This window comes from Choristoneura fumiferana, chromosome 20 (assembly GCF_025370935.1).
Source record: "Choristoneura fumiferana chromosome 20, NRCan_CFum_1, whole genome shotgun sequence".
In the NCBI taxonomy this organism is placed as follows: domain Eukaryota; kingdom Metazoa; phylum Arthropoda; class Insecta; order Lepidoptera; family Tortricidae; genus Choristoneura; species Choristoneura fumiferana.
In genome coordinates this window covers 15,841,850-15,868,292 of record NC_133491.1, presented here as the reverse complement: position 1 = coordinate 15,868,292, position 26,443 = coordinate 15,841,850, and the positions used below count along the sequence as shown (strand labels likewise).

Below are 26,443 nucleotides of genomic sequence, written 5' to 3'. Positions count from 1 at the left end.
CTGTGATGTGTGCTTCGACTGATTTATTTGAAATATTAGATTAAGGATGGCTGGAAACCAATGCAATGTAGAATCTTCTAGAAAGACACCTACGAGTTAGAATTCTACAAGTTCTCAGTTCTCGCTCAAATTGTTCTTTGCGTCCCTTTTTAACTAACGTTGAAAAGAGACCAAATGAGCGGTAAGATCTCCCCACATCTATTGACGCGGAATCGGCTCAATCCGACCAAAAAACGCTTTATGTCCACGCAATAAGAGCGAAAAAGCCGTCTTCCCGTCGGTAAACGTCGCCGGTAGACCCGTAAGCTACTAAAGTACAGAACCACCTTGTTTGTTTAGATTTGTTTTGGTATGCGTTTTTTTGGCAGGTGAAATTCGCTAGATGGCCGCCGTTTGACGTTACATTGCAATTAAAGATGAAAAGTATGGCAAAGGTGAAATCGTGATGGTCCCTGTCTGAGGTTTGCGTACACGCGTAGCTTATGCTAGAACGGCGCTCCATAATAATTGGCTCTAATAAATGAGCTAATTGTAATCGCCTGTCAAGTAGCTGTCATTAATTTTGAGATGAGTATGGTGTAATATACAGTAATGTGCTATAAATTGGTGTACTAAAGCTGCCTACATAGAATGCGGGAACTAAAAAAAATACTAACATTAAAGTCTCATCCGTATTAAGCGCAAGTTCTGCTGATTTAAATAATAAAAAAAGCCTTAAATTTAGCGCAGATCCGCGTCTAAGCATACCAGGGGAACCGATACCAAATATATTTCCGGTACTAGTGCTTGAAACAACTCAAATACTGATACTTAGGTCTATTTAGAGTTGTTGATAGAATAAAAAGCACTTGTAGAATTGTAAATCGTTGGGTGAAGGGGTTCTTGGCGATGGTAGCGCCGCTGTAAGCTGCGATTAGAAATGGAACTTTGAGTACGCGCTGTTCCCAATAAATATATCAACGAGTAACTATTATACATATTTAGCAAGTTGGTAGGACAAAATCGTCGGAAATATCTGTGCACCTACTAAACGAAGTCTTGAACGTTGTCACAATAAAATAACTATTACATGTGGGTGCTTGCGCTGCTATCAGTACCAATAAAGTACTGCTATCATGGATACGTAGTGAGTCTATTCTATTTGGCAGTTGTCACTCTGAAATGTACCTACTCTGTGACTACTATTCACCGTTGGCGGTGAACCAGCTGATACTGATAGGTGAATATAGCGGTATCAACATTTACTGTCGCATCTATTACTATTAATGTTGTCTATGCCGGTACTAAGTAGGTATTAAAGCGAAGACGGGGTAGCGCGGGCAACCGCATTCTAGCGAGGAAGTAGCACTGATGTTTCGGAAGATGTAGAAACTTTTTTTTATCAGCCAATTTATTACTAGTGTTGCCAGTACGGCTAGTATAAAAATCGGCAATTTCTTTTGTGTATTTGCCGTCTAGCATGGCCATTACATTTTACTAGGCTGACTACGTTATTTACTTTACTAACTGAATACCTTTTATGAGATCATGCAAGGTATTATATTTACTTGTAGGAATATTTTTGGGAATTTTCAGGTTGCACTCGTCTATAATTTGTTAGAGCGGTAGAATATGAATTATTATTCTGATTTTCAGCACTACAACCGTTTGGAACAAAGAATCTAAGGAGCATCATTTTGTCACTTTAAATCTTATTCAATCAAAATATTTTTTTTCTATAGGTACACTTGCGATGTAGTTAGCGCCATTTTGTTCCAAACGGTAGATCATTAGTGGTTTTACAAAATTTAAGTTGTACATTTTATGCATATTTTTATTCGATGTAATTTTTTTATGTAAATACCCTCTACTATTATTACTTACTAGTAGACTTACGTCATGCCTTTAGATATTCAATTTAGATTATTTATGGAAAGAATAAATCATTAAGATTTTTTGTTACTTTTATTTTTTTTATCCTTTTTTTTATTTTACCCTTGGGTCCATTGACGCCTAAACTAAAATGGAGAGATAAGTTCAAAAAGTTTTACATTACCTATATTTATTATTTCCAAATTGTATATTAGAGGATATAATGTGATCGTCTATTTACCTCTTGTTCCAATGACAATACCACATTTAGGGATCCCTGTGAGATTTGAGGCTTTTATTTAGCCACTCGTTCTTGTTTAAACAGTACCCTGGCCAGAGTTCAATAATATAGGCCTCAAGTCTCGCGGTGAGGCCTTTTAAATATGTAACGGCCTCTGTATGCTTAAGAGTGGGAGGAAATATTTCTGAATAGCGCTGTCTTGGTCTGTCTTAGCGATTTTCTATTAGTGTTCAAATTTAAAGGATCTATGTAGTAAATGTACTCAAATGCACCAAATGTATTTACGAGGCAAATAGTTGGTGTCAAATCATGGGCGGGTCTTTATTTTCATTTTCCCGATGTGAAGCAGAGTCAACAAACAAAAGAGTTTGAATCTTACGTGAAATGTATTATGATCGCTTATGACTCGGCTACTATGCGCGATAGGTGGCTCGGCAAGCGATTTCTCTATTCAATGGACGGCCTAGACGCTGGCTCCAGACAGTTCTATGACAGTCTAGTTCGTGCATTGTGAGATCCATTTGGTAGCTGACGTTTTGGTCGCGTTCGTTATTGTTTTATAACTAAATGAGTCAATCACCCCTTTGGCATGCTAAGTAACACTACTTCTCGCTGAGCGGCCCGTCTGGGAGCTCGCTCTCTCCGGTAAGCTGTAAAAGTCATCTGAGCTGAGGCAACAGTCCGTTCGAAAAAAGCAGTGACAAGCAAAACTGCAGGGCTACTACGAAACTCGAAGTTCGTCTCGTGCGTGCGGTCCCACTGACACTTATACTATTTAATACGAGAGCGAGAGGGACGGTACGATACGAACTTCGAGTTCCGTAGTAGCTCTGCTGTAACTTCTAATGGACCTCACAATACTTCCACTAGATGGTGTTAATAGCGTGAGTTCCGTTTGCCGTTGCAGTTTTGCTTTCGATTGGCTCATTTAATTATCCAGGGTCGGATTTAGGGGAGGGCATCCGGGGCTACAGCCCCGGGGCCTCCGCAAAAGAGACCTCTGTTTTTTTTTTTTTTCAAATTCCGACGAGTACACTAGTAAACAACTTTTCCTTTGATATTTTTTTCGCTGTTTAACCCTTACCTATAGTAATTTGTACAATTGTTCATTGTATTGGGGCCTCCTCTCCTTTGTTGCCCCAAGACCGCCAGACCTCTAAATCCGGCCCTATAATTATCCAACCCCAAATGAGACAAATGTTATGTTGAATCTCACGATACTAGCGCCACCTCAGAAACCTCAGTTCAAAACTTTTAATTCTCCGGGCATTGATCTTTTAGGGATACTTACTATTACTGGCCAGCAAAATAACAGTTTATTTTTGCTCGTCAGTGTAATTTAGTTTAGTTAGGTTAGAACTATGATTTGACGCCTCAGTAGAATCAGCTTGTACCAAGTGTCCTAGGACAGACCAAATGTTTGGTGAATCTAGTGGTATATTCAATTTAATCACAGTATTAAAGTAGCACTTTCTAGGTGTCTAACAGAGGTTATTGTATAGCTGTTAAAGTATACTTAGCTCGAGAAAAGTATATATTGGAAAATATATATTTTTGTTAGGTGTGGATTGTTTTCTGTGTAACATGCTATGTACGTCACAATTACATAATTATGTTTTGTAAAACGCAGTGACTGTTCTGAATAAACTAGGAATAAACCTTTAGTAATGCTGTAATTGTTCAATAGATGTCGCTACTATCGTGAAACTGTATCATCAAATCAAAAAGGCTTAAAAAAGAAGTACTTAGAACAGTCAGAAAACTTCCCTAATATAAGTACCTAAATGTAATGTATGTTGGCACTTCAGACTTCAGTATAAATAAAGGTAAAATAAATGAGGTGCTTTCATGAATTACATGTCCAATAATGTACTACATTTAAGGGCTATTTTAGTAGTTATTGCAACAGAAAACACTCCAAAATGCTTTCAGGCGTTGCGTGTTTGTACCTTGTTGAATCGCGAATAGAAGATTATCTAAACACATAAATAAATACAATTACGTAAATAATGCTCGTTTCATTTACCTGGTTAAGTGTACACTTGAAGATGTTCCTAAATGACCAGTTAGGGATCGAATACAGAAGCCGTTCTTATTCTCACCTAAAGCGGGAAACTGATAATATAGGAATTATTTTTTTTGTCTTTAAAATTTGCCAAATAAGTAGAAAGTGGCTTAACTATTTAATTTATACTTTTGTGGTGTGCGGTGGGAGATTTTGTACTGAAAAAACTAGCGGCAAGTGGGTCACTTGCTTGTTATGTGATCACTGCTATGCTATCTATGTCTATTTTTTTTTGAAAACTGACAGGCGAGTCACCCATGGACGTACTACCCAAGGTAGTGGAAAGCAGTCACCGCATACCATAGACACCCACAACATAAGTTGAGTTACGATTAGCTAGTAAACCCGGTTGATTAGTAGTAATTAAAAAAGTCAAGCAACGTAAAATCATGGGGTAATTTGATACTGGGCGGCTACAACGAAGTTCGTATCATACTGTCCCTCTCTCCCTCGTATTAAATAATATTAGCGTTAGCAGGACTGCAAGATACGAAGTTCGAATGTTGCACTTCGTAGTATAGGGCACAAATGCCTGCTGCTGTTTGTACACTTTGTGCTGCTTGTCTATTTTTAGCGCCATCTATTGTTTCACATCAACAACAATGGAATATTGTAAATATTTAATTTCTGAACGAAACGCCGTCGCCTTCATCATCTGGCAACACCAAATCAATCGATGACAGCGAGGCGAGCGACGGGTTTTTGCACTTCGCCAGTGTCGACATTTTGTCAATATTTCCAGAATTTTTGGAATCACTGGATATTTCTTTAGTGTATAGTGATACTTGAGCCATTAAAATGGCTGATAATGAACAGAAAGCGATGCAGTTGATGGCGGAGGCGGAGAAAAAATTGAGTTCGTCGAAGTCCTTTCTTGGGTCACTTTTCGGGTGAGTACAATGACTCGTTAATTATTTGGAATATCCTTGTAAATTCTGATTAATTAGGGCTATTATTAGCAAATACATGTTAAATTCGCACTCTTGTCTTGTTCGGAATTCTCAGTTGAAAGTAAAGTTTAGAAAAAATCAATTAGATTTAGTAGAACAAATAAATGTGTCATACTGACGAGACTGTTCTTGTTTGCTTCACGACTTTGAAGCTAATGTAGGCATTGTCTATAAACGTTAATTATAGTAATTTAGCATTCTATAGTTAGGCTACAATATGACTCACTAGTCTTCTAATTTCTTCAAAGGTCTTCTTCATAATGATAAGTAATATCATACTTCTGCTAATATTATATGAATGTGAAAGTGAGTGTGTTAGTTAGTATGTTTGTTGCTTTTTCACACTAAAATAAATATAAATTATTTTTTGGATAAAATGTAGTAATTATTACCTTGTTCTCCGGCTAATTTGTGCTTGCAATATCAGTCCTGTTGAAAAACTCCTTCATTAAATTTATCAAAATCTGTCCTTATTTCTTGCCAATATTCTTGAATGGCTATTCTAGATTTTATCTTTCTTGATCTAATAATATGGCATGGTGTTGATGAATTAGTCAAGACAATCAGGAAATTTCATTTCTTTTAAATACATTTTTAACCAGGAGTTCCTAAAGGTATAATCTAGAGCTACGTATATGTCTATTTTCTTTTAGAAGGGTGTCACTAAACAGTAACTACCTTTAAAGAGAGTAACAGTATTGAAATGAAAAGATTGGAAAACCCAGTTATAAAAATTTAACTACCTACTTATAACAAATATGTATATATAAAATTCTAACTACACCTACACATTTTAATATTTTTTATGGGTTACTTATTAAAAATGGCTTTTTTTTTCAGAAAAATCTCAATTATCTGAACACATTACAAACTTGCTTATTATCCTCCTAACACCCGAGTCAAATTTTTGATTTATGAACATCAAACTTTATGTCATTTATGATAGAGTTTAATTTAAAATTACAATAAGTCCTTTATAAAGGACTGAGTGTTAGGAGGTCAAGATCAATTATTGGTGTAATTATATTGATTGGTTAAATAAATGGCTTCTGTACAATGGGACAATTTTAGCAGCATTAAGGCTGATGGCTACAGACGATCCAGGCCAATATTGATAGGTGTAAAATTAAGATTGTTTTTTTTTTGGAATCTTTTTGTATTTTTTATTTCAATTCCAAATTTCAAAAGATTCCAAAAAACCAATCTTAATTTGATTGCTTAGTAACAACATCTCTTGCCGAAAGTTTCTCGATGAGGGCTACGGTATAGATGTCGCTAGCGTCACTGCTTAAGTGGCTAAATAAGAAAAAACCAAGCTGAGATATGAGGTGCATAGGGGAAATTCGTGTCTGTACCGTTGACCAGCAGTCGAGTGGGTTCGATTCCCAGTGCTGGTCTTATTTTTCTGGTTTTTCTGTGCATCTATATTTCAGTTTGTATTTTCAATTTAGGTGTAAAATTGTCCCACAATATACTCAGGGGCACAAAACTTGGCCCACTTTACATACAAAATGACCTATTACTGCATACATTTGAGGGCCAGATTTTTTGCCGCTCATTATATTTACATGTCACAAAAGTTTACCAGTAACCTTATAAATCTTAATCATCCAGTGGGTCATCGAAAGTAGAAGAAGCGGTAGACTGCTACCTCCGAGCTGGCAACCTCTTCAAGATGGCAAAGAAGTGGGCGCAGGCAGGGCAGGCTTTCTGCGCGGCCGCGCAGCTCCACCTCAAGGCTGGTGTCCGTCATGATGCTGCCACTAACTTTGTGGACGCTTCCAACTGCTACAAGAAGTGCGATGCTAATGGTAAGTCTGAAGAGAATGACCATGTACTTTCTCAACCTTATCTACCCAAATTGTATCAAACCAATCAACACTGTCATAATGAACATAAAGATGATTCTAAAGCAATTTAATGGAGAGAGAGTAAAAAGAACAGAAAGTACATGGGCGTAATGTGACTTAGATCAGTTCTTAAATAGTTAGAACAGAATAAATAAAATGAGAGTTACAGAATTAGGTTACGGAAATATTATGTAATAATACCAAATTAGAACAGTCGAACAACCCCTGACATTGTCATTTCAAAGTTCAATATCTCTGAAATGGCTGAATCGATTTTAATGAAACATAGCTAAGAACCATGGCATGGCATAGACAGACATTGGTGTCAAGCTTGTAACATCCCCCTTTTCGCATCAAGGGTTGGGAGGAATCATCATTCCAGCTATATACGTCCCAACTGCTTGGGCACAGGCCTCCTCTCAAACAAGAGGGCTTGGGCCGTAGTTCCCACGCGGGCCCAGTGCGGATTGGGAACTACACACGCACCATTGAATTGCTTCGCAGGTTTGTGCAGGTTTCCTCACGATGTTTTCCTTCACCGCAAAGCTCGTGGTAAATTTCAAATGTAATTCCGTACATGAATTTCGAAAAACTCAGAGGTGCGAGCCGAGGTTTGAACTCACGACCCTCTGCTTGAGAGGCGATAGGTCAAACCACTAGGCCATCACAGCTCCTTATAATAGCAACAGTAGTGCCCTCAAATTGAGACGCCATCCGCATTATGAAACCAAGCGTGTTGTTCGCACTTTTGACTATATCACCAATATGGTCATGAAAATATAATTTGTGGTCCAAATTCAAGCCAAGGTCCCGAATCGCCTGGACACGGACAATCGATTGATCACCCAAATGGTAGGCACCTTCTATGAGAGTTTTGGACCTGCTAAAAGTGATGACCCTACATTTACTCCCATTAAACAAGAGTCTGTTTTCCTGACTTCAGTTCAACACAGCTATTATCCCTTTCCGCCCGAACTGATACGATCGTGAGGGATAACTATAATTAAATTTGATCCTTATTATTGTCAGTTTCTCAAAATCCATTATCGTCGTCCTTTTCATACTCGACTAGGTTGGAAAGGGATATGTCGCTTTGTAAGGTATCACAATCAGATACCGAACTTATGGCGAAAAAGATCTCGAGATCGTCAGCAAACAACAGACTTAACATGATTTATGACAGACTATAAATAATCCATACTTTGTTTCACCATGGGTAAATATAATTTTATAAGTTTTGCTTTTATTTTTCTCACTCGCATGACTACAATGATAGACAATAGACACTACAATGTTCTTTATTGAACACCAGAAATCAATATAGAGAGTTAATAAACAAAAAAAACCGGTAAAAAAAATTAGGTAATATTTTTCTAAGGATTTCGTATTTTATACGGAATCTTCCAAGTTTAGGTATATTTTATACCTCAGGCTGCTATTTATTCTTAAACTACTAATAACTCTCAAGCAAACTTAGCCGTTATAGTTTTCCTTGAAAGTTTGATATACTTACTACCATCTTGAATTTTTTCAAATTTTTCCACCCACCGGTTTAGATTTTAGACGGGGGGGGGGGGGGGGACGCTCGATTTAAATGAAAATTTGCACTAAAGTTGTATATTTCGCAAACATATTACTGAATCGAAAAATTGTCTTTAGCAAACCCTAATGGTTTTAAAAGACATCCAAGGATACCCCACACTATAGGGTTGGATGAGAAAAAAAAATCACCCCCACTTTACGCCTATGGGAGGTACCCTAAAAAAAATTTATTTTTTATTTTTGATTGTACCATTTTGTCGGCATAGTTTACGTATATATCAGTGCAAAATTACAGCTTTCTAGCATTGATAGTCCCTGAGCAAAGCAGCGGACGGATAGACAGACAGACAGACAGACATGGCGAAACTATAAGGGTTCCGTTTTTGCCATTTTGGCTCCGGAACACTAAAAAAGGGTGAGCAATTTTAGTGTCATAAAAAACATGGCAAATTTTAACGCTAAACAAACAATGCGCTGTATCACTGCACTGCATAGTAATCATAGTATGCCAACTACCGCGGTAGGAAGTGATTTCTATAACAAATATGTTTACAAATGATTACATCACTCTGCTATCTCCAAATCAGCGTGTTACTGATAACTTTATCAAGGACGCGGTCATTCTTATCTGGCGTGCATTTTAATGTTTAAAACCAAACTATGCAGCAGCTTTAGTTGTAGGAGCACAATTTCTCACACACAGTACAACTAGAATGTATGTCGCTCGTCGTAAAATAAAAGATAGATTAACAAAATCGTAAAGTTTTGGAAAACACTGTCATAAAATTAAAAAAACACCGTGTGCGGGGAGAGGACTGTTATCTAATGAGGGCTATCGCGTATGAATTCGCCGCTAGAGGCACTAGTGTAGCGTGAGGTCTCCGAAATGTCAAATCTCATAGTTTTTGGGAGAGCTACGCGGGTTTATTTATAATTAGAATAATTTTGTGAATATTTTGCATTACCTGAAATTAATTATGGCAATTATGCGTTACGGGGCAATGAATGTCTGTGTTTTGAGACAGTTTTGTCTTTCAGAAACTTTTGTCCTCCCTTTTTTTTCGTACAAAACGGGACTACGCGACACTGTGGTTGCTTGATATTTTTATGGTACGGGTTTAAGGTGTATTAAATATGATTTTAATCTAAACTTTGTTTTCACGCCCGTAATAACAGACTTTGAAAGCCACACTTAAAAACCTCACGCAACAGTGGCGCCATCTAGTAAGACAAAAAACGATAGCCCTCATTGGCCCAATTGCAAAATGTGTTGCAAGTGTCCCTACCTACCTACATAATACCGCATGGGCTACATTTTTTCCCAATATTCCCACGGAATCGGGATCAAATCTCGAAATCAAAACCTGAGCTGATAGTCATGAACAGGGGGCGAAATTTTGATGCCGGTCACAGCCGTATGACGTCAAGCTTCATACAGAGTATTTTTATCTATATTATAGATAATCACTAACAACTTATTGGCCTCTTTAGTTTACGGATATTTTATTGACACTTGAGACGACCAGTACTTATTTATAAAAACATCATATATGTCAATTTGCGTCATAATGGCATCAAAGTTTCGCTCCCTGGTCATGAAATTTTGCCCATATATGTTATTCATGCAACATGAACTATACAGTACACCACGATATAAATTTTAGGAATTCTCTTGGAATTCATATTTATTCATTGTAAAGTCATGTACCATCAGCCAAATAAGTGGTCTATCAATTTTTAAACAAGTTCCTATCAAATGAATATGTCGCTAAAGTCGAACTTTCAAGTTGACTGACACATCTATTGGCATTATTGTTTTGTGACATGCAAACAGTTATCAACTTTAGGGTGGTAGACCACATATTTGGCTGATGGTACATAGTTACAAAAGGTGTTTCAGTGCTATTGGTCAGTCAATGACGCCCTGTAAGGCCACACAATAATAATAATTAGGTAAGAAAATATAATTGCAATGCTAAAAATTATTACAATATGCTAAACTGCAACTTATGCATTAGCTTATTTTATTATTACTCAATTTTATACACATAATAAAAAAAGAAGTGATAGTATTACAATGTCAAATAAAATAATATATCAGTACTAATTGAATGTCAAATGAAATAAATGAAACCAAATTAAGTAAAAACAAATAAAACTAAATTAAATTAAATCAAACCGAATCAATCAAACTAAATAAAATAAAATTTCATTCAAAGCAATAATTTTAAAGGTGCTGAGTATAGTATATGGATATTTAATTGTTCAAAAAAAAAATTGGTATCTGTATCTGAAATAAATAAATAATTTCATTCATAGTGTATGTAGTTCGCACACTGGATGTAATGAGGGCTATCGCGTATGAATTCGCCACTAGAGGCACTAGTGTAGCGTGAGGTCTACGACATGTCAAATCTCATAGTTTTTGGGTAAGCTAAGCGGGTTTATTTATAATTAGAATAATTTTGTGAATATATTGCAATATCTGAAATTGATTATGGCAAATATGCGTTCCGGGGCAATGAATGTCTGTGTTTTGAGACAGTTTTGTCTTTCGGAAACCTTTGTCCTCCCTTTTTTCCGAACAAAACGGGGACTATGCAACACTGTGGCATGCTCGATATTTTTATGGTACGGTTTTAAGGTGTGTTAAATATGATTTTAATCTAAACTTTGTTTTCACGCCCGTAATAACAGACTTTGAAAGCCATACTTAAAAACCTCACGCAACAGTGCGCCATCTAGTGAGACAAAAAACGATAGCCCTCATTATCACGCATGCGATGCCGCTGGTAAACCCTAGTTATGTTGTTTGCAGAGGCGGTGTCCTGCCTGTTGAAGGCTATAGAGATTTACACCGACATGGGGCGCTTCACCGTCGCAGCTAAACAGCACCAGGTATGCTATTACATTAGACGACGAGCTCAGTGGTTAGAGAACCTGACTGCGAAGCTTGAGGTCCCGGGTTCGATCCCCGGTTAGGGCAGATTTTTGAATGAATAATGTGAATGTTTGTTCTCAATGGGTGTTTTATTATTATTATTGTTATAGCTTTTTTCCACACTAGTGATCCCCAAGGGTAAAGCCTCTTCAATCTTTTTAAATGTTTCTTTATCTTTAGTAATATTCATCCATTCTTTTCCTGCTATTTTTATGAGGTCATCGATCTATCTTTTCTCTGCCTTCCACACTTCTTTTTCCTTCTGGGCCAGGCCATTCAAGATTAGAGAGAGAGAGAGATTTACATATATTCGATTCACAGAAAAAACACGTTAGGAAGAAATAATAATTAAAAAAACATCGAATAGTATAAATTGGGGCCCACTCAGCATAATGTTGCGGCAAGCCACAACGCTGTTTTTCAGTGGGACCCATGCGAATCTTGCGAATATCTGTGTCTAGTTATCTGTATTTTTCGCGGTTTCTGTGTTTAATATGTATTTAAGTATGTACAGGGCGATTCACGAGAGCTGCCACGAATGGTTTGAATGAGTGAAGCATCTGTGTGTTACGTACTTATTTGAATACACTTCACACAAATACGAAAATTTCATGCATCTGTCATTTTCCTACAAAAATGTCTAAGTGACATTAGGTACTTTCGTTCAATCCATTCATGCCAGCTTTTGTGAATCGAGCTGTATCAATGAGTACGTTCTTAGTTTCTCTATGATTCGCGCTGTCATCGTTCATCCACCATTACCTCTCATATTTCGTTTTCTAGATTTTTTTTACCGTACAACGGCAAAAACTACAACACTGGCAAAATTGTCCTCCAATGGACAGAGCCATATTTTTTTTAAAGAAAAGCTGTATCAATGTATTTAAGTACTCGTATATTTATCCGTTATCTAGCACCCATGATGATACAAGCTTTTATTTGTAATTAGCTCGTTGAAGTGGCAATGAGCAGGCCATATAGCACGGAGAACAGTAGAGGTCGCTGGGGCCGAAAGGTTCTCGAGTGGAGACCGCGGATCGGCAAGCGTGCTGGTTAAAGTCGCGGGTTCACGGTGGATGCAAGGCGCTTTCAACCGAGGCAACTGGAGGTGTATGGGGGAGGCCTGTGTACAACAGTGGACGTCCTACCTTAGAGACCGGATTATATGCAATTGCGTATTTGCATTATGCATGTGCATATTTAATCGGTTGTCGCATATTTACCTAAAATCTTGTAATGATATTATTATGATACAGTTCGATTAATTCGAGTTAACACTTGACAGATGGGCGTGCCTTCAGTCAATTTTGAACTTTGATGTCATACAAATAAAGCCATTTTTAGTATACCGCTACCCACGTTTACAGATAATGTAAAAACTATTTTATTTGTATGACCTCAAAGTTGAAAATTGACTGAAGGCACGCCCATCTGTCAATTGTTAACTCCAAGTAATCGTACTGTACATATTTTAACTATATTTGCAAATATTTCTGGGTAGGATAGTTAATGACTTATTTCCAGAAGCAATACTGACGTAGCACTCCAATGAGGGCTATCGTGTATGAATTCGCCGCTAGAGGCGCTAGTGTAGCGTGAGGTCTCCGAAATGTCAAATCTCATAGTTTTGGGGTGAGCTACGCGGGTTTATTCATAATTAAAATAATTTTGTGAAAATTATGCATTACCTGAAATTAATTATGGCAATTATACGTTACTGGGCAATGAATGTCAGTGTTTTGAGATAGTTTTGTCTTTCGGAAACTTTTGTCCTCCCTTTTTTTCCGAACAAAACGGGACTACGCAACACTGAGGTTGCTCGATATTTTATGGTACGGTTTTAAGGTGTATTGAACACGATTTTAATATAAACTTTGTTTTCACGCCTGTAATAACAGACTATGAAAGCCACACTTAAAAACCTCACGCAACAGTGGCGCCATCTAGAAAGACAAAAAACGATAGCCCTCATTCAAATCGCTGGCCTGCAGTTAACTCGGTGAATGTGGAACGCTATTTTTCCACTCAGAAATATTTCGAGTGATTAAAGGTTTATAAAAATAGAAATATTTATTTGTCAGGCGTGTTATAATAATAGTCCCCCGTCCACCAGAACATAGCGGAGCTATACGAGACGGAGTGCGTGGACCTTGCCCGCGCTATGCAGCACTACGAGCAGGCGGCCGACTACTTCCGCGGCGAGGAGTCCACCTCCTCGGCCAACAAGTGCATGCTGAAGCTGGCCCAGTACGCCGCGCAGCTGGAACACTACGATAAGGCTGTACAGATCTATGAACAGGTGCGTAGCAATAGGGCATAGGGTAAACCGTCACCCTTCAAAGTCAGTCAAAATATCTTTATTGGATTTAGGCTACGACTAGCACTTGAAGAATGTCAAAAAAATCTACCACCGGTTCGGGAAAACCTCTGTTGAGAAGAATCCGGCAAGAAACTCAACGAGGTATATATACACGGTGATTTTTAATCGGTGATCAGGAATAATAAAAAGCGATAAAGACGGTCATCTATATATATATAAATAAAAATGAATCGTAAAATGTGTTGCTAAGCGCAAAACTCGGGAATGACTGGTCCGATTTCATTAATTCTTTTTTTGGTGTTTGATACTATCAGGAGAAGGTTTTAAAATACAAAAAAGTACAACGGGGGTGAAGCCGCGGGCAACAGCTAGTACTGAATAACTTTTCCCATGGGAGCAATACGAAAATCGGGAAAAAAATTCCTTAGTTTCATTCATAGAGGCTGGTGAGGTGTTGAAGTTTTCTATGAAATAGCTGATTTTTTAACCCCGATTTTCGTATTGGTTCCATGGGAAAAGTTGTTCAGTTTTTGTTATTCCTGATCACCGATTAAAAATCACCGTGTGTATATTTTGAACAGACTTACAATGTTGTTTAAGAGCGTTTATACCTGCTGAGCTGGCAACGTTGCATTTTTGTAAGTTTTTCTCGATTATTCCATTAAAATTGAATGAAAGTTAAAAATGTTGTCTTATAGAACACTTCTTAATATATAAGTTGATGTGTCTACTCCAATAATTATTTATTAGCTCATTCTAAATACCTATATGCATGTTGTAATAATTTTAACCATTTTCCAGGCATAGTGCATATAGAAACCACATAAACGTACACAAATATTCAACCTTACAAAGTATACTATATGGTACAATCTCTTTTGAATTCGTTGAAAATATTCGTTTTTAAATTAATACTTCATAGGTAGGTAGGTTTTACATGAAACTATGATTTATTTTGTGGTAGCACCTTGCACATCTAAATTCGCGGGGCCTTGAAAAGGGTTAAGCTATGGTAATGGTAGCTTTCCTACATTTGTTATTATTATTTTTGTTTGAGCCGTGGTGGCCTAGTGGTTTGACCTATCGCCTCTCAAGCAGAGGGTCGTGGGTTCAAACCCCGGCTCGCACCTCTGAGTTTTTCGAAATTCATGTGCGGAATTACATTTGAAATTTACCACGAGCTATGCGGTGAAGGAAAACATCGTGAGGAAACCTGCACAAACCTGCGAAGCAATTCAATGGTGCGTGTGAAGTTCCCAATCCGCAATGGGCCCGCGTGGGAACTATGGCCCAAGCCCTCTTGTTCTGAGAGGAGGCCTGTGCCCAGCAGTGGGACGTATATAGGCTGGGATGATGATGATGATGATTTTTGTTTGTCGTTCAGATCGCCAAGTCTTCCCTGGACAACAGCCTGTTAAAGTACAGCGCCAAGGAGTACATGTTCCGCGCCGCGCTCTGCCACCTCTGCGTCGACGTGCTTAACGCCACACACGCCCTCGAGAAATACTGTGGACTGTACCCCGCCTTCGGGGACACTAGGGAGTGCAAGCTCATCAAGGTCTGTCGCAGCGACACACACACACACACACAACATGACAACGTGATATAACTACGACTTGGGCCTAATTTGACGAATAACAATTAGGACTAATAAAACAGTAAATAAATAAAAATTCAAGGTAGTTTATGTGACGATCAAAATTTATAATTTATATTTTAGTAGTTTGTTTGAGAAAAATAAAGTAGGTGAATAGGTATAGTCTAGGAAATATGAATTAACCATTTGTAGATGTGTTTGTCAATATCAAACAACAAAAGCGAGTCGACTTTTGAAGCGAATAACAAATTACCAATAATATGGTAGCATGGTGAATGGTTGTGTTGCTCTGAAGATGAGCTCTAGTTGAGTTGGAAACGCGTCACCTGAAGCCCGTGGACGTCGCGAGCGATCGTTTGACGTCAAAGATGACGTCACTGTTGGCGACCGCGTCGCGCCCACTTCGCCCCCAGAATATTGGTGGGTCAAAGTGGGCTTTTTTAAATTTCCAAACCGTTATCATGTACTTGGCGCAAAACCTTTTCATTTTGTTTTCGTTCGCGAAACCGTTATTTTTAAACCGGTTATTAAGGGAGGTTTTTTTTCCATAAAGTTCTTGTCAGATTTACAGGTTTAGAACAATAAAAACCAATTTATTCCAGGGCACGATAAGCGTCGCCGCCCGCCGCCGGCCGGCCAGCTGTCACTCGGTTTATTTAGGTTATAGTTAAGTCCTTAAAACGTTCGCGTTCTTATGAAAGTTCAAAAATTCAAATTCAAAATTCAAATCATTTATTCAGTAAATAGGCCGCAATGGGCACTTTTACACGTCATTTTTTAAACTACCAGCGCTTTCGGAAACACCATCATTGCCAAGAAGAATGCGCCGCAAGAAATTTAAAGTTCGGAGTTAAACCGAAATAAACCGGTATTTACCGCTATTTTATAAATCGGTTCCGAGCCTTGGCTTTTACCATGACAGATGACAGACGAGCGAGATGTCGTCAGAACTTGATTGATAAACTATCCGAGTCATTCACGGGAATCCATTTTGAATTAAACTTTACTCCAATCTATTCGAAATATTTACTCTCACATTGCAAGTATACAGCGCTCAAGATGTGCGTTCCAGTAATAACGTTCGCCCACAACGCCCGCGGCCCTTTTTCGTTAGTGGAACGGCAATTTGGGCTTTGCGAACGTTTTGTGGAACGTAGCCATTATAACTACTACCCACACACGTACACTAAACCTGTAGGCGTCACCGTTACTACACTATCGTGTAGTTTGCGCTTGTGGCCGCTAGTATCGTCCGTTTGACAAATTTGGCGGAGTAAAGAACGAGTTGTGACATTTGTTGTGCATTTATTTTTTCAGGAGCTCATCGAACATCTCGAAGACCAAAACACCGAGGCTTTCACCGAGGCGGTCAAAAACTACGACAGCATATCGCGACTCGATCAGTGGTACACGACGATGCTCGTGCGCATCAAGAAGCAAATCAACGACAACCCGGACCTCCGTTGAGCTGGGAACGTTGGAACCGCTGTCGCCGCTTGATTATCTGTCTTTCGAATTTGGACTTGTTATGTCAACGGGGTAAGCTGAAGTTTCACTTTTTTTTTTTCATTAAATTATATTATTTTTAGTCACTCATGTATTGGCATGATGAAGTGTATGTTGATTTACCTGGAATTCTAAATTAAAAATGCTGCGGTTTGAATAACATCACTCATCTAGTTTTTTTTTTCTAAACATTTTTTTTTATAAGCAGCCAGTACCACTAACTTTTTAATTTTTAATCCAGTTCACTGAGGTTAAAATCGTAGCATAAATTTAAGTCTTGCATAAAGACTTCTATTTTGGTCTGCCTGCATAATAAAGTCCAAATTTAAATTACATTAAAATAAAACGATGACTTTGTATTTTGTCTTTTTAACTTTTTCATTTGTTATCCGAGTATTAAAAGGCTTTAAAGCATTATAGTCTCTTTAATTTGTATAAATATACGCACTTTAGCTTTGCTGAAGTCTGAGATGATCTTTATTTATCTGTAATGTTCTAAATAAAGAACAATGTGCGAGGCAAGTGTCCTCGTGCGTGTTAAAGAAAGCCAGCAAACGGCGAAGAAGGCCCGGCCTTAATTGTTTAACATTAACTAAATTGTTCCAATTTAGTAAATTGATATTGCGGTTTTTGGGATGAATCTTAGTGAGACATGCGAAAGTATTTGTATTTAGACTTATTTTGGAATTTGAGATGAAATGGGATGCATTTTGCGCGGTTGCTTAAAAATACACCAAAATCATTTCATTTATCATACTAGTTATCATATTGATGCAACCAAACCTTGGCAATATTATTATATTGCTTTCTATTTTACTGATATTCAGTGGCTATAGGTACCCCAGTTTATTGTCTACCACAGATTCAAACTCTTGTGATATTTGAATCTATTCTGCGGCTGACTGTCGATTGCCTAAGGGCCCCTAAATGCCTTGGATTTAAACTTAGCCCTATATTTAGTATCTTAAATAGCAGTTGGATCGCTCAACATCCATTCACATCGAAGCGGCGACGCGGTTTTTATCATTAATGTAGGATATCACGGCTATTCCATCATAATCCAATCGCTCTACGTTACACTACGCTCCATACGTTACATACGCTTTGGCGTTTGTACTTTAAAAAGGACAGGTGGTGATATGATGAAAAAAAAATCGGCACTGGACGGATTAAAAACGAAATTTATTCTTTAGTATATGAACAGGGTGTTGTTAACCCTGCCCTGTACCAAAGAAACGTTACTACGTTTCACGTTATCATTGAAATATTATATGCCTAGAAAATTCTTGAATGTCCTTTTTGAAGGACAAAGCATTTATAAGCAATTTTAGTTTACAGTAGCCCATAGCTATCATAAATGTATGTTTAAGACGAAAGATTTAGGATTTATACTTAGAAATTGTATTATATTGTATATTATTATATCATCTCATCTCGTCCCCATTCTAGCGAAATAAAGATGTTACTATGTACTGTGTTACCTATTACTGCTTCAATACATTTCTAAGTATTTCTTCTGTAATTCAAGTTTTTGAACTAGATAAATGTGAGTAATAAATTGTACGCTAGCAACACTAAGGCGTGTGTTAATGCGATTCTGTAACGAATGATCTATGGTCTATAGTGTAATGTAGAGGATTCATAGTGTTTACAGCTCTAGGTATAAAGTATAGATTGTAAGTGGGAAGATTTTTAAATAATACGACACATTTAACGTTCCGTCGGCTGGTGTTTAGGTTTTGGTGGATATGGTGTAATTGGAACAAACTGGAGATCGGTATTTTTGTGGTGTACCATATGTGACCCATGGCTTAAGATAATTTCTTAATGTGCCATGTAACGGGACTCTCGGACTTCTGGAACCATTTTATGCTGTGACATTATGGTACACTTGTATCACTGTTTCGTGGCGTTCCGTATATGGCACATTTTTTTTTAATAATTTTGTCATGTTTTATATATGGTACCGTAGACTAATTGTGTTATTTCTACCGATGTCAAAACTCCAGCCGAATATTTATAAAGTACACATAGTTTGAGTATAACTCGTTAGTTTGTTATTATTATTATGATATCGTTTTATCAAGCCTTTTTGGTCGTATTCTGTATTGTACATATTTATTTAGAATTTAGAGTAGGGTCGAGGAGTCCCTTGGAATAATGGGTTATTCTTATTATTTTAAGCACAGTTGGGGAAACTTGAGTCGTGTACGGGAACCATTTCACAGTCAATTGTACGATCATTTCTTTGGCATACGTCTTGAATATCAACGTGACATAAAGCGAAAAGGTACCCTAGTATGCGATGCAGTTACTTCAGCTGTACCAAGCATGGAGAATTGAACTGTCAAAAAAGCAAGAGTAGAGTCATTGTCGAACGATTCCAATGTCACTTACAATGATATCAAAAAGGAGATCTTACATACTGTGTCAGATCGTAAAATAACACTTTTAGGTTACAGGTCTTTTGTAAAAAATTACAATCTCGTAAAAATGGTTGGATCTCATTGGCCATAGCTGGAAATGCATCAACGACCTTATTTATTTTGACAGTTATGACACTTAGGGGCTGTTTCACCATCCATTGATTAGTGTTAACTGGCGGTTAGGTGTGATGCCGTCTCTATTTGTTTTGTTCGAATCACATTTCAGGAGACGGCATCACATTTAACCGTCGGTTAACACTAATCCAATGGTTGGTGAAACAGCCCCTTAGTGTCAAAAATGTAATAATATAATGAGGGCTAAAAGACAGGTGAAATATCGCTAGATGGCGTTAGTATCGTGAGGTTTTTTTGACGTTACGGTCTTGCTTGCAATTGGCTCATTTAGTTCTTAGCCAATTAAAACCGTAACGTCAGCGTTCGGCAGAAAAGGATTTATTTTTATTTTAAATTGTTTTCTTGCTCCTGTCAAAATGATGGCGTTCGGCAGAATGAACCGCAACCCTGTCATCGTAACTGACATTGGCCTAAGCCTTAAGGCCGCCATAAAGGGGAATAATAAATAAATAAAATAATATCCGTAACGTCAAAAAACCTCTATACTAACGCCATCTAGCGATATTTCACCTGTCTTATAGCTTTAGAATAACTCGATATTATCTTTACTAATCGATCTGGTAAAATAAAAGTACCGGGGCCTATTCTCATTGTATAATTAACGATTTAAGGTTTACTTTCCTTTGTTATTGTAAATATTATAATTAAACGTTTCGTTGTGTAATAAATTTTATATTTTATTTGTTTATTTTTTATTTCCTGTATTTTCGGTTTCTTTTTCTTGTAAGTCCTCGCGTACTTTATAAAGTACAAATCAATTGTAAGTATAACAAGCGAATGTCCTATGTGGAGAACAATTTTTTTTAATGAAATCAGAACTAAATAAATTTTACAAAAATTTGAAAATCGAAGTTCGTCAGTGGGACGGCAAGGTACGAAGTTCGAATTTTGCAGTTCATAGTTTAGGGCCAGTTCTTCTGACTTCTCAGTTCGCGGCTGAGTCTGTAGCTGTACATCTGTTGTAAAGAGGACTTACGAGTTTAAGTAGTTGGTAGGGGCTAAGGCTGTCTGCACGCATGTCGCAACATCGCAACTGTGCACGCGGCCTTAGGTTATCATAAGGTTTATAAGTATTTCATCAATTATTTACTGAAGCTACGCCGTTATGGTAAATTCGCCTTGATATAACTTAGGCTTACACTTTTTGGTAAAAATTATAGTTATAGTGAAACGTGTCTGCTTTTATATGAAAAAACAAAAGAGCTTCTTTTTTTTTATTTTAGAGGGAGGGCACATGACTAAACGAAAAGTATAGAAGAAATCTAAAATCTAAAAGTTTTAGAAATGGTGCAGAAAATCAGAAAAAAAAACATTTATCATAGTCTCGTTTGTTTCTAGTTGTACTCAATTTTCTAGAAAAAATAATATCAGAAAAAAATAATCTGCTACTAAAAGATCTATCTACTATCACTAAAGTGAAATAGTGTAAACTTTATGACAGGCTTTCACTGGCCTGACAAAATAGATTCAAAATGATCCAAACTGACACAAAATAGAACATTTTTAAACATGTGTCTCAAGATAAACGAAAAAATATAGAAAGACACGGCTTTTGTCTCCGAATAATATTTTCTATGTATTTGAATTTTGCTACAATCTTAACTTTTGCTTTAAGCCACTAGATGGCGTTAGTTGCAAGAATAGTTCGCGAAAAGGTGTAACACATGCTACACTAGCGCCACCGCTTAGCAAAAGAGTAGAAAAATATTGGTTCCACATCAACATGTTTCTTTTTCTTGTAGGTACCGCAAAGTTCTTTTGTTTTTTTTTTTATATAAAAACGCGACACGTATGAATCCAGTTTAGAGGTTAATCTTCGCATTTGAATACGGTAACCATAGCAACGGAAATTAATTGTATCGGCACACTGATAATCGTTTAAATGTATAAATAAAGTGTTAATACAACAATGGCGTATTATTTATACTAGAATTAATTCCGTGGTATGCTGACAGCTGTCATAATTAGAAGTTCCAGTAACAAACATTTTTCTGCTGGACTAAATATTAGTAAACTAACCTTTCTTTAATTTAACTTGATTACATACAAGGCATTCTTTAAAAAAAGTCTTGAAAGCTGATTAGAAACTACAATTTGTAAATGAATTCTTGTTTCGGCTTCTCTAGCTTCGCATTTGCGGTAAGCAACGGCGGCACACTGATAATCGTCAACAATGGCGTATTATTTATACTAGAATTAATTCCGTGGTATGCTGACAGCTGCCATAATTAGAAGTTCCAGTAACAAACATTTTTCTGCTGGACTAAATATTAGTAAACTAACCTTTCTTTAATTTAACTTGATTACATACAAGGCATTCTTTAAAAAAAGTCTTGAAAGCTGATTAGAAACTACAATTTTAATTTTAAATATTGTAAAATTATCATTCATTATTTTTAATCTTTCGAAATGTCGACCTTTCTAGCTTCGGCTACTCGGCGAGAGATGGCGCTCATAGCAAATGTCAAATTTATCCTTATTGACTCAAGAAGTTGTTTTTAAAAGCGATAAAGTTCTTTAGCGACGCTTATCTGTATTAAATCTGCGCCTGGTCAACTCCTCCGAAAACAATATGTTACAAAACATCGATAATGTTGCGATGATCCTTATTTCGGCCGGCGCCACTGAGCTTGTGGCCGGCAACACGTTCTATGTGGCGGCCGTAAATGTGGAATGGCCCGCTCCCATGTCTGCCTGCCTTCATTTCCTGCAACATTAATTATTAAGCAGGAGATTTGGTCCATCTGGGGGTGAAAACCCTTGTCGCGTGTGTGGCCGGGATCCTATTCCAAATCGGCCTTTGCAAGTGTCGTGATGATCTTCTGTAAAAGATGTCAAGGCTATATAACTAACTGTTGCCCGCAGCTTCGCCCCCGTTCCAGTCTTTTTAGGGTTCCGTAGCCAAATGGCAAAAAACGGAACCCTTATGGATTCGTCATGTCTGACTGTCCGTCCGTATGTCACAGCCACTTTTTTCCGAAACTATAAGAACTATACTGTTGAAACTTGATAAGTAGATGTATTCTGTGAACGGCATTAAGATTTTCACAAAAAAAAAAAAAAACAATAAATTTTGGGGGTTCCCCATACTTAGAACTGAAACTCAATTTTTTTTTCATCAAACCCATGCGTGTGGGTTACCTATGGATAGGTATTCAAAAATTATATTGAGGTTTCTAATATCATTTTTTTTCTAAACTGAATAGTTTGCGCGAGAGACACTTCCAAAGTGGTAAAATGTGTGTCCCCCCTGTAACTTCTAAAATAAGAGAATAATAAAACTAAAAAAAAATATATGATGTACATTACCATGCAAACTGCCACCGAAAATTGGTTTGAACGAGATCTGGTAAGTAGTTTTTTTTTAATACGTCATAGATCGTAAACCGCAATTTACCTTTCATTCAATCAACTCAAATATAAAAATAAAAAAATGTGTACGGAACCCTCGGTGCGCGAGTCCGACTCGCACTTGCCCGGTTTTTTATTTTCTGACAATAACGAACACAACAAAAAAATAATTATCTACTTCGGCGCCGTCGTTCGGAAGTTATGCGCGTATATCTACATACATTTCGATTAATTTTCATTTATTTAACCGCCTGAAGCCCACCATATTATAAATATTTTGAAAAAAAAATGACAGAGCAATTGAAATCTAATTGCTTCGAGAATAAAGTCAAACTGCCGTCAAACTGCCATGGTGCAAAACAATAGAAAAACAATAGAATTTTTACTTTCAAAGTCAAAGTCAAAGTCAAAATATCTATACTTTGTTACATTGTCATAGATTCCTAATTCCCTTGAACTTGTTGTGTACATTGTATTGCACACTGGGTCACACGAGGATATAGAAGAAAGATAGGTAGAAGAGAAGATTATTAAGAACTAGCAGCAGCTGACTTCGGCTTCAAAGAATTGGTTTGTCGCTCTCACGTGGGACGTACGAAATTTTCCGTAATAAAATATATCCTGTATGTAAACGCATTTACTGCCACCTGACTTCCACAGCTGCCACCGACGCACATGTGCGTTCAAAATGTATGAATAATTATGACAGCGGCACTGGGCGAAGTTCCGAAAACGCAAATGTGCGTCGGTGGCAGTGAATGGGTTAATCTAGTTCAGGGGTCACCAAATGGCAGACCTCGGTCCAATCCGGCCCGCCGACCTATTTTGCGCGGACCTTAAGTACCTAAACGGTAACTTGTATGTATTGTATTAGTGAATACGTGTTTAATAAAATGTATCCCGCGCTTTAATTGTCTTAGTTGCCGTCAATTCGACAACGGACGACCGGACCGCGATAATCATTTTATTCAAAAAACTGGACCCGTCAAGTAACTAGTCTGTGACCTTTGATCTAGGTTATAAATTATCTGTGTGCGATATTACATTCAAATGCAATCATTGCTTCCTAGTCCTAGTAATATTAAACTACTATTAAGACTGTATAGACGCTTCCACTATTTTTGACTCTTAAACTCACTCTTTGTCGGACCCTAACTGGTTACTCCTCTCATCTACTCAAAGGTTGACTGGTAGAGATCCGTTAAAGGGATACGTCCGCCTTTGTACAAGTATCTCAAAGTTTGTCAATTGTGTTTTGTTTCTTTTCTTTTGTACAATAAAGAGTTTACATACATATCCATATTAACATTATAAATGCGAAAGTGTGTTTGTGTGTTCTGTCTTTCACGCTGTAACGGAGCGACGGATCGACGTGATTTTTGGCATAGAGATAGTTTATGGGCCCGAGAGTGACATAGGCTACTTTTTATCCCGGAAAAATGCACAGTTCCCGAGGGAACAGCGCGCGATAACCGAATACCACGCGGGTGGAGCCGCGGGCAAAAGCTAGTACATATTATAAATGCGAAAGTTTGTGACTTAGGTGAGTGTGTATGTTTATTAGTCCTTAACGCTAAAACGGCTAAATGGATCTGAATATTATTTGGAATGTAGAGCTGGACGTCTGGAATAACACAGGCATATTTATGGTCCCACGGGCACGGGATCGGATAAAATTTCGAATCCTCAACCACTGGAATTAGTCCTGAAATTTGGCACAGTTATTTTTAATGCAACGTCAATGAAAACCACGATGTAGTAGTTTTTGAGAATTTCCACCTGAATCTGGAAAAATCCCGGTATTAAATTCCACTGTCATTCTAATACTTAGTTTACGCTTATGAAGCCGCGGGTAAAATCTAGTCCGACTAATATTATAAATGCGTAAGTTTGTAAGTCTGTTTGTTTGTTACCTTATAGCGTCTAAACCGCTGAACCGATTTAGACGAAATCCGGCATACGCCACTACCATGAGTTTACAGTGACCGTACTCTATAGCGACGGCGTAAATTATTTGTATGGAGAATTGTACAGCGCCTCTACAAATAGGTAAGTACGGTCACTGTAAACTCATGGTGGTACAGATAGTTTGAGTCCCCGGGAAGGACATATGATAGTGTTATCCCGGAAAATTGCGCAGTTCCCGCCGGATAGCGATAAATGAATTCTACAAGGACAGTGTCGCGGGCAAATTAACCTGCAGCAAGCTATTCCTGGGACTCCTCTCCTGCACTTGGGATTCCTCAGGAGCGTTCACCGAGGGCAGGTTGGAGTAAAGCTTGGATACCAGAGAACTCAGGACCTGACTCATGTCTATATTGACACGAGGGTTTGGGCTAGCGTTAGCCTGATTCTGGTTCACGACTTCTTCTTGCGCTGAAAGCAGAAAGGGTATTTTTAAAAGCATTTATTAGCTTGCAACGTTATGTTCCTTACCTATGTTTGTGGTTTCAAAATTAGCAAACCATTTTTCGATTACTTAATTGTTGGTATCCGATTGAGCTGAATTTGGCATGGTCAATCTAAAAGTATAATTATCTTAACCTACCCTGAACCTAGCAAAATTCTGGTATTCTGTGCAGAAGGGAACTCTTCAACAGTTTATTATGGTTGAAGCGATAATTCCGCTTATTGGTTACCTTGTAAAATCTCTATACTTACCTATACAGATGTAGTTAGTAATGTTTTGCTATCGTTTTTGTCGGAAAAGTGCTATCTCAACTAGCTTACTCAAGTTTACTGAAGGTAAATTGAGAAAGCAAGATAAATTACGATCTTACCGACAAAATACGATGGAAAAATATTATTCACTATTTTTTAAAGATCTGTACCTGTGCAGTGCCACCTATGCGCTGGACTGATCAAGTGAAGGCCGCTGTAGGAAACGGCGTATCTGACTGTCTGACCAGACAGTCTGCCAACAGAAGGGTATGGCGGGAGATCGTACGGAGAGCTGTGTCCGCCTCTACCACCGACGCGCACGCCTCAATGTGACCACGACCGCTCTGCCATGAGCGACACGACAAAGAAGAAGACCTGTGCAGTGGCGTATTTAGCCCGCCAAATGTCAGCGCCGCCCCTGCACGTGTGCAACGCACACCTGCACCTGTGCCCTGCACTATAGGTAAAGACGCCTCTGTACCTGTTTTCTATACTGCTTACTATGTGTTGGTGTACAATAAAGAGTTAATGTCCTATTGTATTCAAAAAAAAAATTGTCTCTTTTGAGGTACTTATCCATACCTCGTATTTCAGTACGGAACTCTAGAAACTATAAAAAACTAGGTAAGTACACATCACTTACCGTAGCACGATATCATCAACAAACATAGTGTTGCATGAAAGCAGTACATATTGACGTCAGCCTTAGTGCTTATCATTACATATGTATATGTATATCACACTGTTTCCTGTCTGTATACCAATTGTGCTACGAAGCTACCTATATCTTTACTTTATAAACGAACTCGCCAATATCGTCTTGTAGTTTTTTGTCTCCCTCCCAGTTTTAAAATGAATTGATAAAAAACAACTGTAAATAATTATTTGGCTGTCAAATATGGAAGTGGCAAGGAAGAAGCAAGGTGCTTACGATATTATAGTCGACTGGTAGTACATAAATGCATCAATACAACGACGAGATTTTTAAGGTTATCACACACATAACT

The 26,443-nt window shown here is 37.7% G+C and overlaps 2 protein-coding genes across 2 annotated transcripts; one reads left to right on the top strand and one right to left on the bottom strand.

The window, feature by feature from the left end:
* Positions 1 to 4,832: 4,832 nt before the first annotated feature.
* alphaSnap (Alpha-soluble NSF attachment protein) lies at positions 4,833 to 21,334 on the top strand. Its single transcript, XM_074103662.1, has 6 exons — positions 4,833 to 5,047; positions 6,722 to 6,918; positions 11,318 to 11,397; positions 13,554 to 13,739; positions 15,145 to 15,318; positions 16,675 to 21,334. Exons 1-6 carry the CDS (start codon positions 4,956 to 4,958, stop codon positions 16,822 to 16,824), a joined length of 879 nt encoding a protein of 292 aa, XP_073959763.1. The 5' UTR covers positions 4,833 to 4,955; the 3' UTR covers positions 16,825 to 21,334.
* Positions 21,335 to 21,763: 429 nt separating this feature from the next.
* LOC141439379 (uncharacterized) lies at positions 21,764 to 26,411 on the bottom strand. The gene is made up of 3 exons (XM_074103661.1): positions 26,080 to 26,411; positions 24,973 to 25,151; positions 21,764 to 22,131 (listed from the first exon to the last, which is right to left on the bottom strand). The coding sequence occupies exons 1-3, from the start codon at positions 26,153 to 26,155 to the stop codon at positions 22,000 to 22,002; spliced, it is 387 nt and encodes a 128-aa protein (XP_073959762.1). The 5' UTR covers positions 26,156 to 26,411; the 3' UTR covers positions 21,764 to 21,999.
* Between the last annotated feature and the right edge of the window lie 32 nt (positions 26,412 to 26,443).

Excerpts from the sequence above, each read along its gene's own strand:
- alphaSnap (XM_074103662.1), top strand. The coding sequence starts at position 4,956 with ATGGCTGATAATGAACAGAAAGCGATGCAGTTGATGGCGGAGGCGGAG. Across the intron at positions 5,048-6,721 it reads TTTCTTGGGTCACTTTTCGG|TGGGTCATCGAAAGTAGAAG; the intron begins GTGAGTACAATG and ends TTAATCATCCAG. Across the intron at positions 11,398-13,553 it reads TCGCAGCTAAACAGCACCAG|AACATAGCGGAGCTATACGA; the intron begins GTATGCTATTAC and ends CCCGTCCACCAG.
- LOC141439379 (XM_074103661.1), bottom strand. The coding sequence starts at position 26,155 with ATGATAAGCACTAAGGCTGACGTCAATATGTACTGCTTTCATGCAACA. Across the intron at positions 25,152-26,079 it reads GTTGATGATATCGTGCTACG|CGCAAGAAGAAGTCGTGAAC; the intron begins GTAAGTGATGTG and ends TTCTGCTTTCAG. Across the intron at positions 22,132-24,972 it reads CCAGGAATAGCTTGCTGCAG|GAAATGAAGGCAGGCAGACA; the intron begins GTTAATTTGCCC and ends TTAATGTTGCAG.